This window comes from Corticium candelabrum, chromosome 17 (genome assembly GCF_963422355.1).
Source record: "Corticium candelabrum chromosome 17, ooCorCand1.1, whole genome shotgun sequence".
Classification (NCBI taxonomy): domain Eukaryota; kingdom Metazoa; phylum Porifera; class Homoscleromorpha; order Homosclerophorida; family Plakinidae; genus Corticium; species Corticium candelabrum.
In genome coordinates, this window is record NC_085101.1 from 2,444,775 (window position 1) to 2,456,201 (window position 11,427).

Here is an 11,427-nt window from a genome sequence, read left to right on the forward strand (position 1 = left end):
CATGTACAGAAGCGTCATGTATAATGTACCCACAATTTTAGAGTTAGCAACGTGGACTGGTACCAGTTAGGTCTTTTGATAATTTACTACCACTTGCTGGAAACAGAGATGGACTATCATGAGATGGACCCCACCTTGTATGAGAATGACCCCTCTGTTGCAAACTTGCTTAAAGGTTTGTGTTTTCATTTGTCTTTTTTGTTCAATCACTAACTTTGTGAGCTTGTATATTAGGCTATCCAGATGATTGGATGATTGAAGGTAGAGGAGTGTCGAATGCTACATCTTGTGTTGTTTTGTAGTGTCAGGAAGAGTTTGTTAATCAGTGCGACTGTTGAGAATTTGTGTCACGGTGTTTCAGTTTAATTTGAGTTGGCCAATCTAGAAATACATGGCTACTACATCTTGCACATACAAACTTGTCTGTCTACTGGCTATTGTGGTGTATAGGAGTTGTGTTGTGTTTGATTCCCAGGTCGAAGTTCCCTGACAATTTCTTAGAAGATTGTATCAATTTCCTTTGTGCCCGTTCAAACAGCGATGAACTATTTGCCAAACCATGATTATCATCACCAATATTATAAACTCATCAGCAATAGTACCTCCTTCACACCATTGACTGTTATCCGCAGAATATCTCAAAGGCGTGGCGGTGTAGGCGTGGGTAAATACAGAATAGAGTACATAATTTGATTAGCATAGCTAAAATATCCATAAATAACATTATAATTTTTCATAAACATCAAATCACACAGTCATACATACATACAAAAATACAAAAAATAAAGAAGTCCAAACTAGTACATTACAGTCTACCAAATCCAATTTCGATAATGTAATGAAACATTGTCCAAACAAGCTTCATAATAATACTACTTTTTCCTCCTTGCATTGATCCAATATGGCTAAACAAAACACCTAAGAGTACCTACGCCATAATAGGACATGTGCATTTCAATATAGTAACATATTTGACTTGCCTCAAGCAGTAATATACATACAATGCCACAAAACAGAAACAAATCAAATCAAGTCAACTCACATTTTCTGTGATGTGCTTCATATGCAAAAGTAACCACGTCAGCATCAGTTTGTTGCACGATGGTAGCTGAGAAAACAGCTCTCCCAGTTGAGCAGCATTTTTCTCTCCTTTACAAACGTACAAATTATATTTGTTTTGTCACCAACAAACTGTAAGCTCCTACTTCCAGCATTTTCAAACTCAGGCGCCAACTCTGGTGTTAGAATGCTTTCAGGTAGCTCATGTAGGTATAACTTGAGAGCTCCAGTAATAGTGTTAATGTCTGTCTGCTCAAAATCCACCGTCTGGCCTAAAATACAATCAATTGCATTAATCTCAGAATGGCTCGTTGTTATGTTTGAATGACACTTCTTAAATGTCACATGGTTTAGCATGCTGTCAAAGTCCAGAAGCAATGGGTTGGTGAATATATTATCAGAATTAAGATATCAATACAAAAAGTGCAGTAACACAAAGCACAGCAACAAATGCATACCAACAAAAGAAACGGTTAAGAACGAAAACAATAGAAAGCAAATGATAAAAAAACAAAGTACACTTTAATACGTGCATCTAATAGTCCGCTCGCATGGGCACTTGTAACCAGGACATCATTGGCCGGCACCAGTCGGCTTGCTTTTGAAAGTAGTGTGAACGCAGGCTGAGCCGAGCTGGAATGGTACATCTCAAACTGCTGTGCCAGCACAGTTAGCTCAACTCGGCTCGGATTGCATTCACTGTGTAAACAGTAACCAATGGCCGAACTGTCGTCTCATGTAGCCAGGCCCTCACCCCAGCATCATACTCACCTAGCTAGGCTTTCTCACATCGCATAGTGCGAACGTTTCTGGTGTACACGTGGCCGTGCATAGTAAAAGACACAACCACTAAGTATGCTGGTTCGCCTTTCTGAACGTCGTATAAAGGGGGAGCGGGGCTGGCTTAGCTCTCTGGCAGGGGTTGGCTTGGCTCGGCTCAGTTTGGAAAGAAACTTCTGCAGAAAAGCTATAAAATATACACATGCACACACATATACGAATTTGATTGATTGCTTGAATTCGTAAACGCATACAAGCACACACACACACACACACACACACACACACACACACACACACACACACACACACACACACACACACACACACACTTTTGGGTTGTCTGTCATACCCACTCGTTCAAGTCACATGTGACCACATTCTATGTCACAATACAATACATGTCACAAGCTTTCACAGCTGTTGCTCCTTAGCAAGATGGTAGTCCAGATGAGACACAATCTGAGAACACCGTCATCTCTTGACATAATTTGCAAACAATTCTTACCCAGTCAGAAATTTCCTCAAACTAACAGCATAAAAGTAAAAGGCTACGACAGTGTCACAAAGTGGTATAAAGGTCTCTTCTCAACTGGAACCATTAATCTAATAGAAATTCAATCGTTTTCACTCATGTAACTCAATGAGGGTGCAAAATAACGTCTGCAAAATCATCGGACATGATGTCCTGTCATCTTCACCTTTGACCGGATATAGAAGATTTTTTGCAGAATGTTTTAAGTACAAAATTAAATAATTATATGTCAGCATGAAAACAGAGATCAGGTCATTTCTCTGTACATGCAATTTACAGCGTCTCAGTTGCGATCTACACTTTCTAATTACAGTAACAAGTCTGACCTCAGTTAGGCAGGCAATTGCAACAAGAACAAGAACCAAGAACAAAGTTGATCGAGATCAGTAAAAGTGCAGCACACACCATCAGATGCTGTACTAAGAGCAGATGCTGCATGGGTGTGTGTAGAAACTACGCAAAGATCTTGATGCCATTCGAAACTGCACAACATTCACATGCATTTGTTACGTTTCAATGCACGTTGTAGGACAGACGAAGGAGGGTAAGATGCTTGAATATATGAGCGAAGTTATGTGAGTGGATGCTTGGTGTGTTATCATATAGATGCCAAAACGTCTCTATTTAATTATGATAACCTGGTTTAGTGGTCCTACTGTGTAAAGATCTGCTAACACCACAGTGAATGAACACTTGTTGAACCTAACTGTACAGTGTAGCATAGGATGTAATAGGTCAACGCAAACTCAACAGAAAGAAAAAATTACAAAAAGCTGGTACTGAAAATTTGACCACATAAGTTTCCAGACAAAGTTGCAAACGAGCAGACAAACCACCATTTCGTTCGGTAAATGTCCCGTCGTTATTTTGTGCCCTGCTCAACTGTATGTGATGAAGACATGTGACACATATTGCAATCACAGGAAACATACAAACAACAAACAAAACATCAGAAAGACACACAAGATCTCTACCTTGATCGAACTGTGTTTTAACAGCTTCAATACGAGACTTCACTCCTGACACACGATAGAGACCCTCGTGACTCAAACCTGATTCATAACAAAAACACGTATCGACAATTACATTGTCACATAATTCATTCTGTCTCTTAACCTTCTCTCTCCAGATAATCAAGACACAGCCTAAACACGGTAGGTAATTCGATGCCATTACACAGTCGACTTCTCTCGACAGCCAATGAAATAGGAATACCAAAAACCGGCAAATCAGCTTTGTCTCCTGCGTCTACATAAATTGAGAAAGTCGCAAATTACTAAAGTTGTTTCATCTTGTTAATAACAACTGGATTCCATATTACTCGCATTCATACACATAGTAAATCATTATAATTTTCTTTGCAGTCGAAATAACATAACACAATTCAGATTAAGCCACACAATAGAAGGAAATCGAGAATAACTAATTCATTTGCAAATGTCTGTATTGCATGATGAAATCTCAATCATACAGTTTAGTCCATTCTTGACAAAAGGCACAAGTGACTGTGCACATGTGAGTCAGTAGCGACAGTCCAAATACTAATATGTATACCAAGAAAATCATCAGATCATACATTTTCCAATAGTGGTCACATGCTTTGACATGGCAATCAACAATAAAAGATTCCTTTCTTAAAATTATCATTAGATTTAAACAAAAAATTACTATCACTTTATCCGTGTTCAAAATGCAGGTAATAACACTAAGTGCTCAGCGTAGCTTGTCTTCTGGTTAATTTGTTTGACTTCAGCAGATCAGAACGACAACTACATATCATGCTGTAATGCTAGCTAACCTGTCCAATCAAAGACTCCGTATTTGCACAGTTAAAACTATTAACAGCACATAAGTGTAACCATTCTTCTTAAATCGTAGGTTAGATATGTCCAACCAAGTAAAACTCGTATCTTTAATCCCATCTACTAAACACTAGTCACACAACACTTTACAAATGTCGTGCGACCAGCAACGAGCAGTCGACCAGTATGAAACCAAAGGTATAGCTATGCATGTTTGTTTTTCTGCTAAGTGCATCAATGATTAATTCACAGTACAGTAGAACCTCGCTAATCCAAACAGCTCAGTGCCAAGCCCTCTTCAGAGTAGCAAAGTCGTTCAGATTATAAAACACAGTCTCAGAGGACCAAACCTTACCTCGAACATCCAAACCACTGGTGCATTTAAATATGTCTCCATATGTAGACTCGACCCAGTCTCTCTCTGCCCTCGTCATTCCCCGGATTGGCAATCGAGGGTGGAGAGAGACTGGGTCGAGTCTACTCTATATGTCATGTTTATGGTATATGACACACAGCTGCAATGACCACATACTTCTAAATACTGTGACAGTAAGGATTCGAAATAGTCAAATACACACATTTGCTGAAGACCAGACAATCACTTCAATGCAACACGAACTCCAGATCAAGCTGCCTCGGAATTCCTATTATGATCTGGGTATGCGAGGCAGAGCACTAAAGGTAATTTTAATTAGCTAGGATGCGGATTAGTGAGAATCGGATTGGCAAGGTTCTACTGTTGTTATTTGAGAGCATATTACTTAAGATTTGCATATGTAAACACAACAGACTGCTCGAAACATTTCAGGTAGAAAATCTTTTATGACACAAATTGGTTTCCTTCCTTAAATTCAACAATAATGTAAAATAAATTTCAACACTACTTACACACAAAATAGTTTGTTACTATTTTAAGATGTTGAGTTATGGCTTACCAGCCGTAGGATGGCTTTGATGTTTTTCATCTCCTTCCTTACGTTTTCGTTTCAGCTTGCTCTTCAGTGCCGCTCCAGTCTCTTTTGATCTCTCCACAATCCGTTGCTTCAAGGAAACTTTTGGTAGTTTTTCATTACCAAACCTATTGCAAAAAATATTTCAACATAAATACAATTATCATTCACACGAACACACACACACACACACACACACACACACACACACACACACACACACACACACACACACACACACACACACACAGCAAATGAATAAGGAGCTGCCGAGAAATGGTCACACCCCATCGTGGAATCAACCCAAAGTTACAAGACAAAGTAGTTGCATACATATGTCAAATTGTGTTGTGCTTGTATATATCCTAAAGCTCGATGGAGAGCCATATAGGACTACGCCTATTTTTGTTGTGTAACCCGGATTAGAAGCCTCGCTACACTCGGCAATAACCACGTCTGCTTACCAAGAGTACACTAGTCTAGAGTGTTACAAGATTTGTTGAATCCATAAAATATGCATACCATTTTAGTGCAGCTCTATATTTGACCCCAGTATGTTGCACTATAGTATATTAATGCGGTTGTACAAGTTAGCTTGTTAGTGAGCAATCTAGTTTACTATACGCAAATCTCGGGGGTTTCTTCACGTATAATACGTGCTCACGTGCGATCATACGCTAATTAATTGTATGGTTAATGCTACAAGCTGCCTGACGATTGATGGTCAGTAAACTCTAAGGTGCATCATTACGTTTTCGAGTGCTGATATGAGTTGAGACCTACTAACCAGCACCGCAGAGCCTACTCCGTAGTGAGACAATATGCCACGCCTCTAATTCAGAGTCGATGTAATCTTAGCTCCTTGACCGTATGCCGGTCTCATCCCACCTGAGTAAACCACGTTTGTCTAGGCAGTTGCATGGCATCCTAAACCCGGAATACTTGTTTATACCGGCATACCCGGCATGCCGATAAAGATATTAAGCGGTTCAAGGCAAATTTGCTGACGTCCGTCGCGGTAGTGTACGGTAGGTACGGAAGGTTGAGCGGGTGGGAGTATAGCTGCACTGCCGACTCTGCGCCTATAAAAGCGTTCGCACTGGTTGCTGTATGCAGTCAAGTACCAGCTACAGCATCTCAGGATGAAGACTAGTACGGGCGTTGTTTTGCTGCTGAGTTTCCTAGCAGTTTTATTGGGTATATCTAGGACGCACGGCGCTCCTGATGTTGGGGTAAGTGTATGTACACGCCTTTGAAGTTTGTATGTATTTTAACTAACCTGCATGACGTGATCTCTACTTGTAGAACTTGTCCTCAGCTCTTGGCATCACCAGCCTAGGTAAGACCTTAGTTTGTATATACAGGTCTGGAAAAAATTATAAGACCACCCTTCAAATTTTGGGTTTAGGGTTACAAATGTACCACATTTTGTTGATACCAGGGCTATCACTGTCATTTATAACAGTTTGGTTCATATACTAAGATGCTGTAAGACATGCCTGTTTATATGCTTATATTAATCTGAAAATGTATCAACCAAAAATCTACCAAATTACATGACAATTTGTTAGAAGAAGATTTACTAAATAAATAAACATACAATAAGCAGTAAATAACAATAACCAACATTAACAGCAATATGCAACTACAAAAGTACGAAAAACACTCAATATTTTGTGGCAAAGCCCCTGTTTTTAATCACAGCCCGAATTCGACTTGGGATGCTTTCCACCAGCCTCTCACATTCATCTTGAGTAATCGTTTCCCACTCCAGGCGTAGAAAATCAAACAACTCTCCTTTGTTTGAAGGTTTGTGATTCTCCATTTTGCGTTTCATGGTATTCCACAGGTTTTCTATTGGGTTAATATCTGGAGATTGAGCTGGCCAAGTCAGGATCCTGATGTTCTTTTCTTCCATCCATGACTTTACAGACTTTGCTGTGTGGCATGGCGCATTGTCTTGTTGAAATATCCAGTCATCAGAGTTGGGGTATAACATCTGAGCTGATGGAAGTAGGTCTTCTTCGAGAACAACCCTGTACTTGGCTTGGTTCATGCGTCCTTCGCAGAGTCGGACTTTGCCAGTTCCTGACTTACTAAAACAACCCCATATCATCACCGATCCTCCGCCGTGTTTCACAGTTGGGGCAAGGCATTCTGGTCTATACGCTTCTCCTGACCTTCTACGAACCATCAAACGCCCTGGAGTGGGACAAAGCTGGAAATTGGATTCGTCAGAAAAGATTACTTTGCTCCAGTCATCAACAGTCCAATCCTTGTGGTCTTTTGCAAACTTGAGTCTTTGCTTTCTTTGTCTTTCATTAATGAACGGCTTCTTTCTTGCTCTGTGGGACTTCAGTCCTACTTGAAGGAGTCTGTTGCGAACAGTTCTGGCTGAACAGTTGACATTGCACCCAGATTTCCACTCTTTTTGGAGGTCACTTGAAGTCAGTCGTCTATTAGAGAGAGACTTTCGGATGAGGTAGCGGTCTTCCCTGGCACTAGAGAGACGTTTTCTGCCACGGCCTGGTTGCACTTCAGTTGCTCCAGTTGTTTTCTTTTTCTCCTTTGTCTGGTGAACAGCAGTTTTGGAAATCTTGAGTCTGGAAGCAACTTGTCGCTCGCTGTAGCCTTCCTTCAGCAGTACCAGGATAGCTGTCTTCGTTTTACAACTCAATTGCTTCTTCTTCGGCATGGTAGTATTAGTTAAAAATAGCATTTAACGTTACTCCATATATAGTACAGAAATGAAACTTAAATTGTGGGTTTTGCATAGCATGTAGTTATACTTAGTAAAACAATTTCAGACCAGGTAATGTCTCTGTAACTTCTTTTGCTAAAACGCTATTTTTATTGTTTTGCCTGCATTTCATTATCAAAAATGTAATGGTTAAATATTATAGATAATCATTATTGCTCAATCTGATTTGTCAAACCACTTACGTAGTCAAAATGCATCTGGTCTTATAATTTTTTCCAGAGCTGTATATTAGATTGAAAAGTGCTTATTTCAGTTAATAAATAAATCCCATTATCTCCCAACTTCTAGATGATACGTCTGCGAACGCCTCACTTTAGGTATGAGGTTTTGCTAGTTAGGTTTGGTAAATCTGTTTGCCACCAACTTACAAGTGAGCGTTGTAGAGTCTGGTAAGTAGGATCATTGAATTTTCCGGTTTAAAGAATGCTTGCTAGAAATGTATCTAGGAATTACAAGTCTCAATTCAAAATGTTTTAGCATAGTTTACAAGCTGTTTAGGCATGTATAGTGCTGATTTAAACTAAGAACCGCTCATGCAGTTTGTATATATAGATTGAAAAGTGCTTTTTGAATACTATTGGCAAAAAGTAGAAAAAAGCCTTTTTGTAATTTTTCTGTTCTACTTACCTTAAATTAATGTACTATAGTCGATTGTCCTTAAAGCAATGTAGAGTCAAATGTCTTGTCAGAATTTGTTGTCAACGTATTTACATGGGTGGGCTTAAATGCATATATGATTACTAACTAAGTGGCTTGTTTTCCGCACGGGTAGTTTATATTATCAGTTATTAGTCATTAATGTATCGTTGTATGCATGCATTTATTGAGTATATCTCACTCACAGAGTTCTCATAGGTTTAATTAATTTAATTAATGTGCAAATTTATGTTGTTGCATGAGTATCCCGTTCTGAGAATTTATCATTAATTAATTAAGTAGATCTCACTCACATGCATTTTTATCAGTTTTGAAGAATTGGCAGCCGAACAGAATTCCCATAAAGAATTTTTTGTTAGACTTAAATCATGTTCAATGAGATACGTATCGTTCTCAGAAATTAGCAGCAATCCAATATCCCAAAGTAATGTGCCGTCGTAGATTCCGTTGTTAACCCGGGCTGACTAGATTGTTGATTGTTAGATATTATCACGTTGAAGTCAAATGAACTTTCTGCTGTTGCTGATATCTTATTTACATGCATTTTTACTCCGTTCTAGAGAATTACAGCCAGAAAGAAGAATTTCGTTCAGTGCTATATCTAGTTCGATTACATCCTGTTTTGAAAATTTGCAGGGATGACGTATCCAGACAGCAGAATCACGTGCTGTTACTTACTCACTCGTGTATATGGCAGGCGTGCTGAACTTGCTTTTCTCGCGTTTTTCGGAAGAAATCGACACATTCCCGTGTAGCGCTCGGTGCCGGAAACGCGTATGTCGAATTCAGTGCAATCAGAAGAAACGCAAGCGCTCGAAGAACGGCAAAAGCATTGCGAAGGACAGTGCGCACAGCACTGGTGAGGGCGTGCATTCCAATGGACCAGAAAGTGTAGCGTTTGCCGTCTTCGAGAAATTTTAGAATTTTGGCGTTCGCGGGCCAAGTTCGGTGGAGATCGAATGAGAGGCGGCGGAGATACGTGCGTACGTACATACACACAGACAGGTCTTCTCTAGATTATTGTAGACGTGTTTCTACGTCTAGAAAAGAGAATTTCTATCTCCATCTCTTTCAGCTAATGAAACAGAGCATGTTAATATCTTTTGCACGAACATGAGTGTTATGACAATGCCAGAGTCACAATTAACTAGCGCGATGTTTGTACGTTGATAATTATGTAATGTTTCTCCGCGCTTTTTTGACCAATCAAGCTGTTACAAAAACTCCGAAATGCATTTGCATGTTTAAACGTTGAGACATACAGAATAAGTATTGGAGTTATATTTTTTCAATAATTGAGTGTAACCTATAATTGATTTGCTTTGTTGTAGGTGGTTGCGCTGGCAGCACTGTAAGTATAAATTAGTTTTTAAAAAGATTTATTTAATTAAAGATAGATTTTTAGGTTTTGCTTGGAAACAAACAGCTACCTGCTCACTCTTGTCGACAAATAGCTGAGCTTCGTCGTGATGTACTCAATGGTATTTACTACATTAAGAGTATTGGTAATAGTCTACATAAATATTTGCCACAGTTGCGTGAGAAATAACTTCTTTTTGTTTTAGTTACTGGTGATTCATTTCCAGTTTTCTGCGACATGGAAAATGGAGGTGAGCAAAGTTTGCATGCAAACATTATGTAGACACAATTACCTGTAAATGCAGAATTTCAGAGTCATGACTAACTTTCATTATAAATATTTTGACAATGCTGCAGTAAGTACGCAGCAAAGAGCGGATTCAGAATTTTAAAGAAAGAGTTTTGTTGCTTTAGTATGAGTTCTACATTTGATGCATTTTGAGTTAATTAACAAGAAGATAGAGGTTTAGCTAATCGAAATCAATGACATATTATTACGTATCGTATATACCTCCCAATGTAAACTTAAATAATTTTTACAGTGTATAATTCTTAAAGATATGTTGATTCCGAATGTTTTGCAGAGACGCATTACTCTCTAAATCCGCCACTGACACTTCACCATATATTATTCAAAACCGAAAATCCTTTATACTTTTAAGTGAAAAAAGAATTTTGTATTGGGTTAACAAGTACTTGTTTTAGGATACACAATGGTCTACAAATCAGTCAGTGGAATACAAGGAAGCGTTGCAAATATCTGGTCTAGTAAAGGATCAGTCAACGAGGAGGGCGACGATGTACTCAACACAAACAACTTCTTTAAAGGACATTATAAGAACAGGATTGTTGACGAATGGAGAGTATATAAACCTAAAGAGGTCAATAGCATTGTTATTCCTATGCATAATAATAATAATAATAATAATAATAATAATAATAATATTGCTGTGTTGTTTTTGATTGCATAGGTTGTTGTTGTGTTGTACACAGGAGGAGCTGAGGTGCTCCGAATGGTGTTTGATGGTCATTTGTCTAACAGGAATTCTTGGTTCAGCAAAGAACGTCTAGCCTTTTCTCCATACACTGATCTGAAAACAAGTTCCACAAACTACTTTGGAATTCACGGATGGCGTACTCGTGACTGGTTTATTAACAAAGGCTATGGTGGTTGTTCAGCTGATGTAGGCTGGCTTGTCTTTATGTCTCCTGGTTATGGTTGTTCTTGGGATCCAAAGAGCAAATTTCAAATCAAATACAGTCGTGCCAATACAGCTCAGAATTGGCTAACAGGTAAGTCTGCTTCTCACAATTAACGCATGCTTTCAAATTTTCAATTATGCTTTCTTACTTTTGCAGGTAATGTGGGAGAAGCAGACGTCATGGCTGTTTTTGTTGACTAATCAAGTACAAACTTTTGGCGTGATTAGTTTTTTTATGTTGTCTTGATTACTGTTGGCCGTGTCTGTTGCTAGTCTTGTCGATTAAATCAACTATTATCATTTAAATATTAATTTTCGAGAA

At 38.8% G+C, this 11,427-nt stretch overlaps 1 protein-coding gene across 1 annotated transcript; it reads right to left on the reverse strand.

Moving 5' to 3' along the window:
- Positions 1–734: 734 nt before the first annotated feature.
- LOC134193435 (ralA-binding protein 1-like) lies at positions 735–1,811 on the reverse strand. Its single transcript, XM_062662267.1, has 3 exons — positions 1,206–1,811; positions 1,043–1,149; positions 735–905 (listed from the first exon to the last, which is right to left on the reverse strand). The coding sequence occupies exons 1-3, from the start codon at positions 1,414–1,416 to the stop codon at positions 873–875; spliced, it is 351 nt and encodes a 116-aa protein (XP_062518251.1). The 5' UTR covers positions 1,417–1,811; the 3' UTR covers positions 735–872.
- Positions 1,812–11,427: the final 9,616 nt, after the last annotated feature.

Excerpts from the sequence above, each read along its gene's own strand:
- LOC134193435 (XM_062662267.1), bottom strand. The coding sequence starts at position 1,416 with ATGCTAAACCATGTGACATTTAAGAAGTGTCATTCAAACATAACAACG. Across the intron at positions 1,150-1,205 it reads TGAGTTTGAAAATGCTGGAA|GAGAGAAAAATGCTGCTCAA; the intron begins GTAGGAGCTTAC and ends ACGTTTGTAAAG. Across the intron at positions 906-1,042 it reads TGAAGCACATCACAGAAAAT|CCATATTGGATCAATGCAAG; the intron begins GTGAGTTGACTT and ends TGTTTTGTTTAG.